Raw genomic sequence first — 19,166 nt, forward strand, 5'->3', positions numbered from 1 at the left:
CGCACCAGACTCAGTCAGTCACGTTCTGGAAGCAAGAGGAGGCTCTCCAGCCCCAGCTGAAGGGACGACTTTCGTTGTCTGCAATTCCACGTGGAGATGTTAATGGTTCTATCAGAGCTAAAGAAGCTGGCGTACCTCACAGCAGGCAGGGCTCTGAGACACGGCCAGACAGCGTGACTGCACGTTCCGTGGAGCCCTGGGCACGTGGGGACATCCATCGCAGCAGGGTCAGGACACTGTGCAGGAGCTACTGTTCACACGTCTCCCAGAAACAGGGTCCAAAAATATGGCAAATACGTTTTCAGATATACGTTTGAACAATGATGTAATGATACTGATTTGGATTCGACTCCTTAGGAACGGGCTCTGAAGGCATTTCCCACAGGGAAGTATCAGAGGTATTTTCGGCTCCGGAGGGTTGGTCGGGCCTAAGGACAGGGTGGGGGTTCGAGCGCAGGAGGGTGGGGCCGGGAAGGGTGAACCGAGGGGGCCCACGCCGATGCCCACCCTTCCCCGCCCGCCCTGCTCTCCAGGCTTCCCCTTCCCCTCCCCCAGGGCAGCAGACAGAACGGTGACAGTGCGACAGCCAGTGCCCCAGCCAACGCTGTTCCTTCCATTCCCGTCTCCCCCATCTGCTATCCTATGCCCCGCCCCCCCACCTCTCCAAATGCTTCATGCCCTCTCCTCTCCCCTTGGGAAAAAAAAAAAAGAAACCCAACAACTTACTCTGGAGCAAATGCCCACCCCCCCCCCACCCCCGCCCGGTGGTCTTGCCTGCAGAGCCTTATAAATACCTGTGTTTCTAGCAAAGCTAGAATCTTCAGGCCAATCCCCTCCCCCGCTCATGCTCGGTCTCTGTCTCTCTCTCTCTCTCAAAGGTAAATAAACATAGATCAATCAATAATTAAAAAAGGGGGGCACCTAGGTGGCTCAGTCGGTTGAGCGTCCGACTTCGGCTCAGGTCATGATCTCACAGTTCGTGAGTTTGAGCCCCGTGTCGGGCTCTGTGCTGACAGCTCAGAGCCCGGAGCCCGCTTCAGATTCTGTGTCTCCCTCTCTCTGCCCCTCCCCCACTCATGCTCTGTCTCCCTCTGTCTCAAAGGTAAATACACATTAAAAAATAAATAAATAAAATAATAAAAAGACTCTTCAGGCCACTGACAACAAGTGTGCCCACAGTGCATTCGGTGACGCGGGAGCCACAGGAAACAGGCCCCCTTCCCTGGTCTCCAGCTGGACACAGCCGCTCTAGGGTTCCGAAAGCACAGGGCCCTTTCTTAGGCAGCAGATCTTCGTGGAACTCAAGGCTCTCTCCCCTTGTGCCCCAGCTCCTCAGTGATTCCCCTCCGGGAGTGTGCTGGCAATTCCAGAACAAAGGGACGTGTGGCTAAAAAATACACATGGGAAATGATACCGATGTGGTCGGTTCTATTTCGCCTGGACGTCCACACGCTTTTCCCCATTCTTAGGCATGGGGTCCCTTCATTTTGTGCTGTGTTGCTGACATCTTGGCCACATTTTCCTAAAATTCTGGCAAACATTCCGTTATTGGTGGGAGACTGGGTGTAATTTCTTCTAGACGCACTAGGCTCTCAGCACACACAGGCGTCCCTGGGAAAAGTGTGGGTGGCCGGAGACAGGTGGGGGTGAACAGTGGAGCCTGCGGCTAAAATCATCGCGGTCATCCGGTGCCGCGGCTGGGGCAGTGCGCTTCCCCAAAGGAGGAGGGGACCCCAGGCACCGTCCGCGAGCCAGCCATTGTCGTGTCCGCACCCCCTGGGCCAGTCCTGGTCGTGGAGGAAACTTTGTTCGAAGCTGCTGTTGCCTCGAGAGTGATGCTGGTGTGGGAAGTCTGTGGCGTGGCCCCACAAGGCAGCAGGGCTTCCGCTCTGGGATCGGTGACACTGCGGGACGCCCTGGTCACCGTGGGACACTGAGGGACACCGGGGACACCACGGGGCACCGTGGGACACCATGGGACAGCGTGGGACACTGGGGGACACCCTGGACACCATGGGACACTGTGGGACACTGGGGACACCATGGGACACTGGGGGACACCATGGGACACCGTGGGACACTGGGGGACACCCTGGTCACCATGGGACACTGTGAGACACCGGGGATACCGTGGGGTACCGTGGGACACTGGGGGACACCCTGGACACCATGGGACACTGTGGGACACCATGGGACACCGTGGGACACTGGGGGACACCATGGGACACTGTGGGACACTGGGGGACACCCTGGTCACCGTGGGACACTGTGAGACACCGGGGATACTGTGGGGCACCGTGGGACACTGGGGGACACCCTGGTCACCGTGGGACACTGTGGGACACCAGGGACACTGGGGACACTGGGACACCGTGGGACACTGAGGGATACCCTGGACACCATGGGACACTGTGGGACACCATGGGACACCATGGGACACTGGGGGACACCATGGGACACCGTGGGACACTGGGGGACACCCTGGTCACCGTGGGACACTGTGAGACACCGGGGATACTGTGGGGCACCGTGGGACACTGGGGGACACCCTGGACACCATGGGACACTGTGGGACACCAGGGACACTGGGGACACTGGGACACCGTGGGACACTGAGGGATACCCTGGACACCATGGGACACTGTGGGACACTGGGGACACCATGGGACACTGGGGGACACCATGGGACACCGTGGGACACTGGGGGACACCCTGGACACCATGGGACACTGTGGGACACCAGGGACACTGGGGACACTGGGACACCGTGGGACACTGGGGGACACCCTGGACACCATGGGACACTGAGGGACACCGGGGACACCACGGGGCACCGTGGGACACCATGGGACAGCGTGGGACACTGGGGGACACCCTGGACACCATGGGACAGTGTGGGACACTGGGGGACACCCTGGTCACCATGGGACACTGTGGGACACCAGGGACACTGGGGACACTGGGACACCGTGGGACACTGAGGGATACCCTGGACACCATGGGACACTGTGGGACACTGGGGACACCATGGGACACTGGGGGACACTGGGGACACCATGGGACACCGTGGGACACTGGGGGACACCCTGGTCACCGTGGGACACTGTGAGACACCGGGGATACTGTGGGGCACCGTGGGACACTGGGGGACACCCTGGTCACCGTGGGACACTGTGGGACACCAGGGACACTGGGGACACTGGGACACCGTGGGACACTGAGGGATACCCTGGACACCATGGGACACTGTGGGACACCATGGGACACCATGGGACACTGGGGGACACCATGGGACACCATGGGACACCGTGGGACACTGGGGGACACCCTGGTCACCGTGGGACACTGTGAGACACCGGGGATACTGTGGGGCACCGTGGGACACTGGGGGACACCCTGGACACCATGGGACACTGTGGGACACCAGGGACACTGGGGACACTGGGACACTGTGGGACACTGAGGGATACCCTGGACACCATGGGACACTGTGGGACACTGGGGACACCATGGGACACTGGGGGACACCATGGGACACCGTGGGACACTGGGGGACACCCTGGTCACCGTGGGACACTGTGGGACACCAGGGACACTGGGGACACTGGGATGCCATGGGACACTGGGATACCCTGGACACCATGGGACATGTGGGGCACTCTGTACACCATGGGATGCTATGGCACACCATGGGACACTATAGGATACCGGGGATATGTGGGACACTGGGGGACACCATGGGACATGCAGGACACCCTAGACACCATGGGACACCATGGGAATGTGGGACACCCTAGACATCCTGGGACACTGTGGGACATCCTAGACACTAGGGGATGCTGTGGGACACCATGGGACACCATGGGACACTGGGGGACACCATGGGACACTGTGAGACACTGGGGACACCATGGGACCTGCAGGACACCCTAGATGCCATGGGACACTGGGGGACACCATGGGACACTGGGGACACTGGGGACACCAGGGACAGTGGGAGACGCTGTGGACGGGGAGGTAGAGAATTCCCATAGATGCAGGAGAGACTCTTCTCACTGACTCGTGTGACCACGCACATTAGGCTCTCTTTGCAAAAGGAGAGTGTTTTTCCCACGTCCCGTCGACTGCCTGTGATACGAAGTTGCATCTGCTATTTTGCTTAAGGAAATAGAGGCAGAATCCTCTTTGCACCCAATCTGACGAACTACATCGCAGAGTCAAAAACTTCCATGTCTCGGGTGTGAATACCGGCCGTTTTTGTTGTTTGGCAAACTAGACACGGACGTCGGCAAGGGTATCTGCTGAAACAACGCAGAGACAACGTTGCTCAGCACCTGCTCTGAACAACACCGTCTGTCGCCGGGAGGCTGGAGGCTGTGCCCTCAGTCGTTCAGTCCACGGTCTTGTCCGACGGCCATTTCAAAACCTGATAGCCCTTCTGTTATTCCCGGTCTCAGCCATTCGGGATTTTTTAAAAATTTCCTTTTTCCTTGGCGAGGTTGCTCAATGCAACGAGTCTTTTAAAGGAACCAGCTTGGGGCTCTGCTAATTTTCTCTGTTGTTTGGGTCCTGGTTCACTGACCTCTGTCGTGATCTCTGTTCGTGAGGAGTTTTAAACCAATGTTCCGCAGAAACTCCAAGCTTCCTAAAACCCACCTCGAAGGAGGTTCCCAGAGGTCACGCTGCGCACAAGTCCTTGCTGTTTGCTCATGGTGGCCCCCACGGTGCTCAGCTGGCCCGTTTGCAGGAAGGTGGGGAACCAGAACTCAGGTGGACCTAGGTGTGATGCCCAGCTCAACTGCGGGATCGTCGTGAGCTCTCGGCGCGAGCTCCTTACCCTAAGACCCCTTCTGCCTCTGGAGCTAGAGGGAAGCTGGCTGTGAGGACCAGTGTGCCCCGGTGCGTCACCGCCAAGTGGAGACCGCTGTAGGGATGAGGCGGGGGAACCTGACACAGCACATCGGTTTCCAAGGGTGGGAAGGTCTGGAGGAGCGAAGGGGAGCACAGTGTCATCCCGAGTGGCCCACCGCGGCCACTGCAGGACGGTCGGGGCTACAGCAGCCACAGTGGCTGGGTCCCCCAGCTGCCGCCTAAGCAGGAGCCCAGGACCCCTCGCACGCCACTGCTGTTACTGCTGGGGCGGAAACCGTCCCCCCTCCGTCCCCTCTTCAGCTGTCTGCAGCACGGCCACCCTCGACTGGGAGACGCAGCCCGTGTGGTGCCTGAGGCCCGACGGAGGGGATGTTGCATACGCCGGGCGGGGATGGGGCAGGTTCTCAGCCCTGTCTGTCTGTCTATCTATAGTCTACCTGCATACCCACTGGTATTTCTGTTCTAGTTCCAGCTGCTCTAACTGAATACCACGGGCTGGGGCAGGGGCGGGGGGATGATACACAGCAGACATTGATTATCGATTACTCTCGGCTCTGGAGGCTCCAAGTCCCAGATCCAGATGCCGGCAGAGTCGGCATCTGGTGACAGCTCGCTTCCTGCTTGCATCCTCATGGGGGAAGGAGCAAGGGAGCTCCCTGGGGTCTCTAAGGGCACACACGCCATTTGTGAGGACCCATCCCATGACCTAATCACTTCCCTTGGGTCCTAATACCATCCCATCCGGGGGCAGGTTTCAACGTGTGGTTTCTGGGGAGACACAGACAGTCGGCATTCTCTCTCTACCACGTATCCCTCTATCGATCTATCGATCTATCTCCTCTCTCCATCTGTCATCTGAGGATGTCTCACCTACTCACAGAGTTGAGCTGTCAACGGGCCCTCATTGACTGTTGCTTGTAGGCGTCATGAGAACCTTCTCGAATCGCATAGTATGTCACAGACGAATGAGTCCGTGATACGAGCATCAGCGTCCCCTCATTCATTCTACAAACTCTTGACATTCGTCACCCAGGACGTAAAGACTAAAAAATGAAACACGGTGCTTCGCCAACAGAACTGGAGAGAGGGTGTGGGGAACGGACGAGGCTCCCTTGGAAACATTCAGCATTCAGTACCAGCGAAATCGTGCAGAATTTCTCAAGGAGACCACTCGCAAGTGTTCGGCGTTTTCAGAGACACTACTGAATGTGATTTCAAGTGTGTCTTCGTCTTCGGATCGAGTCACATCACGTCAGGAGCAACCGCTCACACAACTGCTTCTCCAGCAGCGTGCGTGTGTGCACGTGTGTGTGTGCACGCGTGTCTGGGTGCCTGTCCACGGGCACGTGAATCCACGCGTGCGTGCACGTGCGCCTGTTCAAGCGTGCCTGTGCGCGCAGAGGTGCAAACACAGACAGGAAAAGGAAGGGTTCCGGGCAGCTGAGCCCGGCGGGCCCCCCGCAGACTCCACAAGAGGCCCGTGGCCCTCTCTCGTTGCCTCTTCTCCTCGCGTGGTGGCCTCCACCCACACAGAGACAGGCAAATAACTGGGAATCAACCAGAAACAATGGGCAGTAACAGCCTCGCAGCAGCAGATGCCCTGGAAGAGGACCTTTAGGAACAAGGAAGGTAGCCAGAAAGCGGTCAGAAGAAGGAAGGAGGGGAGAGGTGGGAGAGGAAGGAAAGTGGGATGAAGACAGTGGAAAAGAGCGCACGAGTGAGGGCGCACCCTGGGGGGGGGGGGGACAGGGCCGGACAGGGCGCCCCCAGCGTGCAGGGGATGAGCCCAAACCAAACCACGCCTCCCCCTGCACGTCACCTCCCACCACCAGGCACCCACCGCCAAAGACCTCATCAGGAACCTCAGGACAGGAGTTAACACAGAAACAGGCACAAAGAACAGAGAGAGAGAGAGAGAGAGAGAGGTGGAGGGCAAAGAAAATCTTTAAAATGTTAGGTTACAGCCCAGCTCGAGCCCTTCTGACCAGGTGGGCAAATCTCTTCACCTCCAAATCCTTGTGTATAGAAATACCAAGAAAGGACTGTTTCTTTTTCTCCAGATTTCAGTCAAAATTTGTTCTCTTACATCTTTGTGCTTCCAGAGTTGTAGGTGTGTGTGCGTGCTAGGAGGGAACCGATGATCCTTTCCTGCTGTCATATATGTAAATGACCTTGGGGCACCTGGCTGGCTCAGTCGGTGAAGTGTCCGACTCCTGACTTCAGCCCAGGTCATGATCTCACTGTTCAAGGGTTCAAGCCCCGCATCAGGCTCTGTGCTGTCCGTGGATTCTCTCTCTCCCTCTCTCTCTGCCCCTCCCCTGCTCGCTCTCTACGTCTCTCAAATAAAATAAAGTAAAATAAAATAAAATAAAATAAAATAAAATAAAATAAAATAACATAAAAGCTTAAAAAAAAAACAAATGACCTTGGGGCACCTGGGTGGCTCAAGTCAGTTGAGCGTCCGACTTCGGCTCTGGTCATGATCTCACCATCGGTGAGTTCAGGCCCCACATCGGGCCCTGTGCTGACAGCTCAGAACCTGGAGCCTGCTTCGGATTCTGTGTCTCCCTCTCTCTCTGCCCCTCCCCGGCTCATGCTCTGTCTCTCTCTGTCTCAAAAATAAAATTAAAAAAAAAATTTAAAAAAAACAAATGATCTTAAAAAGCACCCCAAGTCATAGACCATGTTATACACTGAATGATGTCCCCCCCCCCAAATTCAGTGCTGTCCAACCACAGTCATTGCTCCTGGCAGATGGTCTCCTAAATTATGGCTTTTAACAGGTGGATTCACGCACTTGGACAGGGAGTAGTTCCTAATTAGTCTTGCATCTCGGGTACCCCCCATCCAGTGGAAACAGGGTAGATATTTGCTGAATGGATGAATGAATTTTTCTGGGTCTCCTGGAATACTATCCTGCTCAAAGTAAAACGTCCTATAAATGTTTATTAGAGTTGGTGCATAAAATCAGGAAATACCGGACAAACGTGCACCATTTGGAGATGGTTTTCAGTGCGTAAGTGCGGGCGTCTGCGGTCCTCACGGCTCGCCCCCTGCCCCTCTGGGAACATCATGGCGTGTAGGGCTATGGAGTACGTGTTTCTGGGAAGCACTTACGATGACAGAGGTGGATGAGGGACCATCTGGGACATCAGTCGGCCGGGGGACGGCGGGGACTCTGGGAGAGGAGGGCTGAGGCAAGGCCCCCTCGGGTGGGACGTCCAGCGTTCCCGGCGTCATGGTTCCCGTGGGCATTCTGAGCCAAGTGGCGACACTGACCGGTGAGGACTTTCATTATTTTGGTCACCGTGTTAGGTTCTCTCCGCCACGAGGAACATGCAGCTGGGAAGGGGGTATGACCCCTAGAAAATGACTTTTTCTGAAATTGACACTTGGGGTCTCTTACGACAGAACACGATTGGTACGTTCCTCGAGTACCTCCCTGTATTTTCTGCTGTAGAGCAGTGGTTCCCAGACCCGGGTGCACACCAGCTCCTGCTGGACCCTGTCTCACATCTGCTGAATTGGGGTCCCTAGGTTTGGGGTCTGGATCATCTGTATCTTGAAATGTTTCCCCGGTATCTCAGATGTAGCCCGCTCGGCAAGGACGGCAGGCCCTAGGAACTGACCTATACGGTAAAAAACAATGGCTCTCAAAGCACAGCCCTAAGATTTTGAGGCCCTCTGAGGGTCTTGGTTTTTATTTCTAATGCAGAGAGTGTTGGAAGGTATAATCCACATGAACAAAAGTTATGCGGCCTCCCTGAAAAATGTTTAAGAGTATAAAGGAGTCTTGAGACCAAAAAGTTCAGGTATTGATATAAAATTTCCTGGAGTTTTAGGCCAGTACTTACTTATCTAAAAGTACTTCCTAAAGATTCTCTACCATTGTTGGCAGGTGTCCATACAACCCACCTGTCCCGGGGGGGTGGTCCAATGGGGAGAGGATGCAAACGCGAATTCTCCCGCTGGCTTTTATCAGGAACAGATACCGCCATGAAGCACATCTCTGCATCTTCCAGAAGCTGCATTGAAGGACGCTGTCCATCGCATTGCATATAATACAAATATATGCATCACACAAAAATTCCTTTGCTCCAAGGAAAACGTTGATCTCCTGTAACGAGTTCGTGTTCTTGTTATTGGATATTGAAATTATGTAATTCGTTATTTTTCATTTTGTCTTTACTACCGGGAAGCAAGGCGGTGCGTTTTGTATTCAGGACATAAATCATAAATAATTCTGGAATAAGAAGGTAAAACACAGTCGACACTTTTAGTTTTAAACTCCTCAGGGAACTAAAGTGTAGCCCCCACCCCGGGTGTGCATTAAATGGTTAGAGAGAAAACCCTCAGCATATGGTAACCAAGATAGGCTTTGATTTTGCACATACAAGTGGCAGAGACTAATGTGTTATAACGAGTGGTGAGGTTTCTCGTTGTGGCAGTGATAGTTACCCTGAGCTGGCGACGCGCAGGGATTGTCCCAAAGGCTTTACACACACGTCGTCATAATCCTTACCAGGGTCTGCGATGGCATCTTACGACAAAGAAGTCTAACGAGACACGGCTGACGCAGGACAGAATCAGGATGGAAATTCTGTGTGCGACCTTTACCCACGGGGAGGGCTCTTCTCCTGTACCACACTGGGGAGGCACTCGGTCTCCAGGCTGGACTTGGGGCCACCCTCGCAGGCCACGAGACCAGCGATGCGGGTCTGAACCGGGCCCCTCCGAGCACCCCACAGGTTACCAAGACACCTGCGTGCCTTACTCACAGCACACACGGGTTCTTACTGTTCTTTGTGCGTAGACGTAGTTCAGGACTTGCTCTGGCAGGTATTTCCATGCTTAGAAACACAGGTACGAGCGTATAGCTTCAGAGTAAGTTCTCTGTGACCAGAGCCCATAGATCATCCACCTCGACGGAACTGCGCACTTTCTAGGGAAGCCACAAAACCAAAGGTTCTGGCTTTTGGCGTCTCCTTTTTCCAGAAACAAAGGAGATCGATGTAAACACCTCTCTTGAAATGCTCGGGTATGCTTTAAATACATGGGATTAAGTCATATTCGCTCAGTCTCCAGCATGTTACATGCACTTGGCTTAGACAGTGGTGTCCCACGATCTGTCCCCACAACACGTAGTGAAGGCTCAGCCTCCGCAGAGGGGTTCCCTTGTCCCTGCTGTAGGACCGTGCAGTGTTGGGAGAATTTGACAATAATGCCACAGCGCCTCCAGAGACAGCGTGTTCCCAACTGTCTTACTTCCACGGACCCCTTTTATTACTTTTTTCTCTGGGTATCCCAATATTCTTTTTTTTTAATTTTTTTTTTTAACGTTTATTTATTTTTGAGACAGAGAGACACAGAGCATGAACAGGGGAGGGGCAGAGAGAGAGGGAGACACAGAATCGGAAGCAGGCTCCAGGCTCCGAGCCATCAGCCCAGAGCCCGATAGGTATCCCAATATTCTAAAGACAAACCACATTTACTAGGTGACATCATCTTTTTGGTGATCGAATAGCTCTCGCCATTATTCAAACTGACCCTTCAACTTCTGATTGGTGTCACCTACCATTTTGAAATCACTTCCAGCAAAAGAAAAGTGTTCCAGTGAACGTATAGGAGTTCTTAGTCTGGGGTCCATGAGCTTCCTAAAATACACGCAAATTTTTGTGGTCACGGGATACATCTTGGGAGTGTATCTGGAATATAACGTGCGTGGGGTTTGTGACCCAACACAAGGTTAAGTATCATTGCCAAATAGCTTTCTTCCAATAACGTTTGATCACGGGGCACCTGGGTGGTTCAGTCGGCTAAACATCCGACTCTTGATTTCAGCTAAGGTCACGGTCTCACGATTTGTGAGTTTGAGCCCCACGTAGGGCTCGGAAAAAACCTGGTCATTGCCAGTAGTATTTAAAGCCAATGAACGTCTACCAACCCCCCGAATCCCAGGCCCTCCGGGCGGGATGGGGGCAGCAACACGGGGGGACCACCTCACATGAATTCTAAGTACCTTGGTAAATCTCTTCCCGACCAGCTTTTAATATTTAAAAAACATTTTTTTTGATGTCTATGTTTTTGAGAGAGAAACACAGTGCGAGCGGGGGAGGGGCAGAGAGGGAGACACGGAATCCGAAGCAGGCTCCAGGCTCCGAGCCGTCAGCACAGAGCCCGACGCGGGGCTCGAACTCACGGACCGCGAGATCATGACCTGAGCCGAAGTCGGACGCTCAACCGACTGAGCCACCCAGGCACCCCAAGTTTATTTAAATTTAAAGAGAGAGAGAGAGACAGAGTGTGAGTGGGGGAGGAGCAGAGAGAGGGGGAGACACAGAATCCGCAGCAGGCTCCAGGCTCCGAGCTGTCAGCACAGAGCCCGACGCGGGGCTCGAACTCACGGACCGTGAGATCATGACCTGAGCCGAAGTCGGACGCTCAACCGACTGAGCCTCCCAGGCGCCCCCAGACCAGTTTTTAAAATCCTCCCCAAAAAGAAAACACAAGGCATTGAATTTCTCTTTTATTTAAACATTAAGAAATTGCAGCACAGTGACTCCGAAAACTTTCTCAAAACGTCCGTAACAACACGACAAGACATCCAGTGTCATAGGTAGAAGTTCCGTCTCTTCGAGGGTCATCAGCCGGAGCAACGTAAACGTCCCGCTCGTCTGCTTTTACAGTGAAGAACAAGGCACACAAAACTCTGTGACAAATGCCATCGGGAAAAAGGAGCACAGTGCCAGACTGGGGCCGGCCAAGAGAACTGGGGCGGGGGTGGGGGCGGGTGGGGGGGGACCCAGAGAAGGAAGAGGGTGAGGAGAGGGAGAGACAAAGAACAGGGACACACAGACCCATGCACTGTGACCGTGACGGGACGAGGGACACGCACCCACATGGGCAGCCACGGAAAGGTGCTTCGAAAAGTCACCTACTTTACGAAAGTCTTTAAAACGTTACTGAACTCAACAGCAACCTGGATCTCTTGAGTCCTGGTACCTGCTCAGAGGGCACGCGAGAGCAGTTAGCACCCTGCCCACGGGACCACCACTCACGCTCACTCCCAGGGCTGGTTAACGTCCAGAACCAGCGCTCCGTCCCGGACTGAGAGTCCACGGCCACGTCTCCGTGTCGCCTCAGCCGGATTGCCACCTGGGCCTCTCTGGTGCTGACGCGTTCATCTCCCATGCAAGACAACTGAGCTCTATGCATCAGACCCATGGCAGGAGTCGGGAAAGACAAGCCAGTCGGTGGGGAGGGGCTTTGGCTTTGCAAACTCCTCTGCTGGCTGACCTCGCTCCTGCCGGATTAAACGCTTCCTGTTTGACTAGGTTTGTGTCTAGTGAGAGAGAGCGAGACAGAGAGAGTGGGGCAGAGATCACGGGCACAATATAAAACTGGCTTTTAAAAATGTAAGGCTTCAGTGTAAAATATAATTAAGACTTCCCACGTTAAAGCCCAACGAGACAAACATTCAACTACTTACTTTCACACAAGTCAAAAGGTGAGGTAATACATTGGTCCTCTATGACCAGCCTTCTCTGATTACGACTTTTTCCCCCCTCTTTCTCAACCTTAGAGTTAAGTATATTCAGATGCATGGAGGGAGTGTGTAGAAATCAGCCTGGAGTTAGCAAGAAAGGGTATGGGCGGCTCCCAAAAGGCCGAGGAGTTTTAACCCTTTATTCAAATAACAGGCAGAGATTTTCTCTTTTAAAAAAATGAGTATACACAATTGTACAAAGCCACTGTGTCACCGATTTTTACCCGGTGATTAAAGCCGCTGGAAACGTAACATCTGCCCCCGGGGACCCCCCACTTCCTCCCTCAAATGAATCGCCCGCCTGGCCCGGAACATGTTGATCTGCGTCCGTCTGTCCGCACGCGGCTTTTTGCCTTCTCCCCTCCCCCCGCGGTCGGCCTTTCCGCAGCACAGAGGTCACATTGCAGGTGGCGCTTCCAGGAACAACAGCGACCTTCAGCAGAAGCTGACCTTCACCCTCGCTCACATCTTGTCCCAGCCTTTCAAGTCCATGCCCGTCGCTATGCTCCAGGGACACACCTGTGTGCGTGATGGGGTCTGTGCGTGTGCGTGTGTGGCCGTGACTCTGTGTGCACGTGGGTGCGTGAGCAGGAACGTGGTTTTAAAAAATGTTTAACGTTTATTTATATATGAGAGAGGGGGAGGGGCAGAGAGAGGGAGACACAGAATCCGATGCAGGTTCCAGGCTCGGAGCTGTCGGCACAGAGCCCGCCGACGCGGGGCTCGAACCCACAAGAGGGGAGATCGTGAGCTGAGCGGCAGTCGGACGCCAGACCGGCTGAGGCCCCCAGCCCCCCGGAGAGCTAAGCGTTCGTGAGAGAGCTCTGTGGGCGTGGGTGTGTGACTGTGCGTGGGGGCAATGTGGGCAGGCAGGCCCGGCTGGCAGAGGGCGTGGGGCGGCACAACAGGGCCCTGGCGGAGGCCTGCAGTGTTGACGAGCAGTTTCCAACCTCGGCCTCGCTCCGCGGGTGGAGTAGCTGCTGGTGTTCCCACCCTTCTCCCCTCCGAGCTTGAAATTTAGGTTAACTTGAGTTTCCCAGCTTCCCAAACCCTAGATGCGTTCTGTTTCGGAGAAACGGAATCATAAATGCGGCACCGAGGCCAGCTCTGCAAACAGCCAGCCACCCTCACGGGTGCCCTCCCCCAGGCTGTCGTCCACAGGGAGTGACACAGACAAACCACCGACCCAGCCTGAGGGTCTCTGGGACCCACGGGAACCTTAGGGGTGAGGAACAGGAGGCATTTTCACCCTGAGCCCTAAAGGCATCTGGGGGGCCGAGAGGAGGCCAGAAGTCTCTCTGGAAGGCAACACCTGGGGGGTGGGGCCGACCAGGGCAGGAGAGGGAAAGGGTGGCTGCCCCAGCTGGGGGTACGGGGCAGAGCCTGGCCAGGACGTGGGCCCGGGGGGCAGGGAGGCCGTGTCCTAGGCTAGCCCCCCCTCCACCCCGGGCTCACAGGGGCCCAGGAGGGGAGCGGTGCAAGGCGGACGAGGCTGTGCGTGTGCCGCCAGGGTGCCCCGGAGGAAAGGCTATTCGCGCGGTCAGCCAGGGGCATCCGGTCCTGCCCACCGGGTGCAGCGGGTTCACAGGTGCCGGAGGGTGGCCGTGGGCGTTGGGGGTAGGGGGAGGGCAGGCTCACAGGGTGCGGCCACGCTTCCAGGAGGTGGGGAGTTCCCTTCCCCTGCTCACGGGCATCCAGGGGGTGGGCACAGGTGCGGGGGTGGGGGACCCCCAGGCTCACGGGCATCCAGGAGACTGGCGCAGGTGCGGGGGGGGGGGGGGACCACCCTTCGGGTCCGCGGGGAGCCCCCACCCCCCCCACCCCCCCCTCCGGCTCACAGCGTGCTCAGGTGCGGCAGCGTGTCCAGGGGCCCCGCGAGGTCGCGCGCGGCGGCCGCCGACTCCACGCCGCGCAGCCACTCGGTGCACCTGCGGACCAGGCCCTCGTCCACCGCCCGGGCCTCCTCCTCGTACTCCACGTCGTCGTACCGGTGCCGCTCGTTGAGCAGCGACACGCGCGGCGCCGGGCGGCGGCCGGGACCCGCGGGAGACGGCGAGGGCGGCGGGCGGCAGGGCCGCGCGGGCAGCCGCCTCTGCAGGTGGCGCCCCTGGAGCAGCAGGACGGCCTCGGGGGGCAGGCCGGGCGAGAAGCGCGCGGCGGCGGCGGCGGCGGCGGGTCCCGTCCCCGGGGCCGCGTCCCCCGCGGGGCTGTGGCCGGAGCGGGCGGGCCGGGCGGGGGCGCGCGGGGGGCCGGGGCCGCGCCGGGCCGGCGACCGCTTCAGGGCGGCGGGGGGCCAGGAGCCGGACAGCGCGCCCTCGGGGGGCCTCCTCCTGTCCGCGGCGGCGGCGGGCGGCGAGGGCGCGGGCGCGGGCGGGGCGCGGGCGGGCGCTGCCCTGCGCGGGGCGCCAGGCCTGCGGGGCGGGGGGCGCGCGGCGGGGGCCCCCGGGGTCGGCGTGGGCGGGAAGGGCATGGTGCCACCGAGCCGGCGGGTCATCGGCGCCCTGGAAGGAGACGGGCGGCTCTCAGTCGCTGGGGCGCGGGGGCGGGGGGGGGGGCCCGGGGCGTCCCCGCGGGTGGCCGGGCTCGGCGCCGCGTGCCCCCCGCCGCACCCACCTGCGTCCGGCCGCGGCATCGCCGGCTCGCTCACGTCCCGGCTCCCGGGGCCCTCCCCTCGCTCGGGGACAGTCACCGGCCGCCCGAGCCCGGCCCGGGCGGGGGGACGCGCCAGCAGGAGGAGCCGAGCGTCTGGCTGGTGTCACGACCCGACTGTTGCGTGCGACCGGCCACGGAGCCGGAGCCGGGACGGCGTGGGGCGGGACCGGGCGGGACCGGCCTCCCCCGTCGGCCCCCACCACCGACAGGCCTCAATCAACCCGGGGCGGAGGCGGGAGGGCCGGGTGGGTCCCGAGTCCTGGGCGGAGTCCCTGCCGCTTGGAGGGAAAGTCCTGGACAACCGCTTGGCGCCTTTAAGAGGGTGGGAGTTGGGCCGCGGGGTCACCGGCCAGGCCAGGCTGCTGGGCCCGCGCCCTGGTGTCAGAGGGGAAGGCCGGCCGCCCTCGATGGCGCTGGGGAAAAGGCATTTCAGGCATTTCGGGGGATCCTCTTAGTTCCCCTTTTACAATGCTGATGCCACCGCTGAAAGGCGGTCCCCTGAAATTCGAACCCTAGCTTTATCAACGGGCAAAACAGGCCCGTGTCAGTGATGCCATGACAATGACAGAGCAATGTACTTACTGCTGTAACGGTGGTTCAAGTGAGTGACACATCGTGACTGTCATCCCATATTCGAGGAGGAGACCTGGAGACGTCCCTCCGACGTTCAGATGAGTGATGACGTCACATGGTGACGCATCACAAGCCAAGGCACCACTCAAGGAGAATTATCCCCAGGAAACACTCTTCCATAGGAGGTGCTTTCAGGCCTAACCGGGGACGGGACCAGGTTGTGCGGCTATGGCCCAGGTCAGCCGAAAGCATTCAAGTGTGGGTGAACTCCAAGTGCGCTGTGCCAGTGGTCGCCCCCCCACCCCCACCCCAGCAGCACCTCCCGGCTGTGAGGGCACTGGCCGCGTCCCTGTCCCTCCTGCCCCCGTGTCAGGGCACCAGGCAAGAGTGGAACTCGGTCGGTGGCCAGAGCCGTTCTCCCCACAGCTGGGGGCGGAGAAGGGGGCTGAGGTCCCATAATCTCCACCTGCAACCGAAAACCACACCTACACACGTGTTCTGCACAAAATGTGCAAACGCGGCTTCAGGACAGGCTTCGTTCTCTCAAACGTTCTCCCCATCCTGCCGGGGCCTCAAGGTTAGCCTCCCGCTGCCCGCTGCTCAGGGGCCGGGATGTTTGAGGCAGGTTGGGTCGTAAATCTCTGCCGCAGGTGCTGAACGCGCCTGTGTGTTTTATTCCAAGTTTCTGTATTTCTAGGTGGATGCGGGACCGGGTAGGTTAGTGGTGCAGCGGGCGGACAGCGTCCCGCCGGGAGAGCCCGGGTTGGAGGGCAGGCGGACACAGTGAAGACGGGAGAGGACGGGGGCACAGGAGGACTCGGAGGGGAAGGTGACACACAGGAAAAGCAGCAAACTGGATCCTCCCGAGACTGGAGTATGGGTCCCAGACGCTCAGTGGCTGCAGTGGCATCCGTGACGGGGTCCTAATTCCTAAGTCCCGCAGGACAGTCGCAGGTGAGCGGGCGGAGCTGGCGATCCCGTAATCGCCTGCCTGTGTGGCTTCTGTCACCATTTCCCTTCTGCTAGGAACTGGGGGCTGAGTGGGATGGAGGAGAGGAGACAATCCCAGCAACAGAATTCCAGACGCACCACATCTGAGCCAGCACCTTGAGGAAGGGAAGGAAAGTCCTGGGCAAGGGGGAGGGGCTATTAGCCACGCCCACATCCACAGTAGCAGAGATTGGGCATTTTCCTCCAAGAAGAGACAGTGAGATTCATCAGACCGCTGCACACGTCGGGCGAGATGGTCCCTGGGATTCTCCAGAACCCCCACATCCTGTCCCAGCCCAGAAGCATGGGGACTTGGGAAGCTGGAAGTCTCTGCCTGACCTCCGAGGAGAAAGTGAGTGCCGGGCGCCTGCCATCACATCACCTGCCCAGGTCAGAAGGGCGCTCCTCTCCTGTCTTTCCTCAAAGGCCCGGTAAGCATCCCTGCCGGGGGCGACGACTTCCGGTACCTGGTGGTGGGCTACTGGCCCCGGAGCGGCAGAGGAGTGAGTGTCCCCCACAGGACTCTGCTCTTCAGACTCCACTCAAGCATCCAGATGACAGCATCCCTGCTCTCTGCCAGCCACCTCTTCTACTCGAACCCTTCGGCCCCTCGGAAACTGGAGGCTGGAAAGAGTGGCCTGTACCTGGCGGGGACCGTGGGAGAGCAGCGCGTGTCACCTGCACTGTCGCGGCCCGCTGGCTGTTACAGAATCCGTTACAGTCTGTGTGGTTGAATCGAGCCGCTGGTGACAGTTACCAGGAAGGAAAACCACACTAGGACAGCCAGCCAAACTTCCCTCCAGAATTGGGGACGTGACAGAAAAGCAACTAGAGTCAAGAAGTAACAGTCAGCTGTAACTTGGTCATCTGCGTGGGATTTTGCGTGCTGGGCCCAGAACCCAACAGTGGGGCTGTAGCTACGTGTGAAACAGGAAAAGAGGAGGACCAGAATCCTGGGATCGGGTTATCAGTTTCACACTGTATTCCTGGGGTGTCCAGACTCTAAAACCCACGAGTATGTTTCATCTGGAGGTCACAAAAGTTACCTCAACTATAAGCTGGTCGATTTGCAAGGTCAGTTACGCAAAAGCCCATATACGTACTCAGAACTGTCTGTATTTTTCGCCTGTGCTGTCTCACTTTCCAATTCCGTCGATGCTCCTTTTTGAAACATTACACTTGGCACACTGTCACATCAGCGTCAGGTGCACAGCACAGCGATTCGACCCGTCTGTGGGGATGCTGTGCTCACGAGCGTCGCTATCACCTGTCACCAGACGATGCCGTGACATTTGTTTGATTTTCAGATTCTGAACAGACGCGAACACGGTATGGTCCACCATTTGAGAATTCATGGTCATTTTTTCTCCCACTGTTGTATCAGAGTTAAGTGGAGGAACGCAGACTTTTTGTTATGACAACCCTTGAAACTGTTTTCAGGACAAACAAGACGTATGCAGAAAATATTTAAATCACCAAAATAAAGAAGCAAGACGATATCCAGGCCCCACTAAAATCAGCGCGAGTGCTGTGCAGGTTTGAAGGGAAGGGAAAACCGCGCAGCCCGCGGGGTGCTGAGCCTGCTCTGTGGGAGGCTGGGGTCCCACAGGGATCCCCCCAAATCCTGAGTACAGACACACTGCGCTCACCAGCTCATCCCCACGGACGCCGCCGATTGAGGCAGCGCCGGCGATCACACCATGGTGCCCGGAAACCAGTCGCTATTTTAAGAAAGTTCCTTTTTCTCACGAGCTCATCAGTGTCTCGGCTTTACCTCGGTATGACGACTTCAGCGCACGTTCAGAAAAATGTCCAAAGGCAAAGAGATCGATGCCCTGCTTTTCCAAATCACACCTTCTTCCCACATGCTGTGCTTTGTTCCCGTGTTTTGACTCAAATGACTTCACGCGAGGGGGCGGTAAATCGTCCAACAGCCAGAACCAACATGGAGTCTGAATTTTAAACCGCAAGAGGTCTCCTTCTGGCTGTTAGAATCCTCGTGGACCCGAGACACAGACGACTTGGTCGATAACCAGAAACACGTCCATTCCTTCTTCTCACAGTGGTCTGTTACCGTGAGAGGGTCTGGGGGTAGAAAACATTCAGGAACCTGTTCAGACACTGTTTGCTTTAGAGTCCTTTTCCCCAACGCTAAGATAATGATCCACTTTATCTGGATTTTGCTCCACTCCAACCTCACGAGCTTTAGGAGAGAAGAACCAGAAGGACCTGTGTTTTACGGACGACCAAGATTTCCCCAGGAGCTTCACGACCGGCCACAAGGAGGCCCCAGAGCCCTCTCCCCTCGCTGCCTCAACGCCTCCCTGACACTCCTAGGACCCGCTTCTGTTTTTACGGCCTCTCTGGATGTTAACCTCAGTAGAAATTCCAAGTGACTTAAAAAACGTGTATTAACACATCTAAAAATGACAACAAACCCGTGACATTAACAATACACCCGTGACACTGGGGCGCCCGGCTGGCTCAGTCAGAAGAACACATGACTCTCGATCTCGCGGTTGTGAGTTCAAGC

At 57.1% G+C, this 19,166-nt stretch overlaps 1 protein-coding gene across 3 annotated transcripts; it reads right to left on the minus strand.

The window, feature by feature from the left end:
* Positions 1-11,385: 11,385 nt before the first annotated feature.
* Positions 11,386-16,877, minus strand: PRR18 (proline rich 18). Of its 3 annotated transcripts, none has more exons than XM_045500251.1 (3): positions 16,867-16,877; positions 15,032-15,647; positions 11,386-14,919 (listed from the first exon to the last, which is right to left on the minus strand). In XM_045500251.1, the coding sequence occupies exon 3, from the start codon at positions 14,910-14,912 to the stop codon at positions 14,253-14,255; it is 660 nt and encodes a 219-aa protein (XP_045356207.1). In that variant the 5' UTR covers positions 14,913-14,919; positions 15,032-15,647; positions 16,867-16,877; the 3' UTR covers positions 11,386-14,252. The 3 variants fall into 3 exon arrangements, with proteins under 3 accessions (XP_045356207.1, XP_045356205.1, XP_045356206.1); XM_045500249.1 differs by lacking the exons at positions 15,032-15,647; positions 16,867-16,877 and adding exons at positions 15,653-15,716; positions 16,137-16,232; XM_045500250.1 differs by lacking the exons at positions 15,032-15,647; positions 16,867-16,877 and adding an exon at positions 15,653-15,756.
* Positions 16,878-19,166: the final 2,289 nt, after the last annotated feature.

This window comes from Leopardus geoffroyi, chromosome B2 (genome assembly GCF_018350155.1).
Source record: "Leopardus geoffroyi isolate Oge1 chromosome B2, O.geoffroyi_Oge1_pat1.0, whole genome shotgun sequence".
Lineage (NCBI taxonomy): Eukaryota > Metazoa > Chordata > Mammalia > Carnivora > Felidae > Leopardus > Leopardus geoffroyi.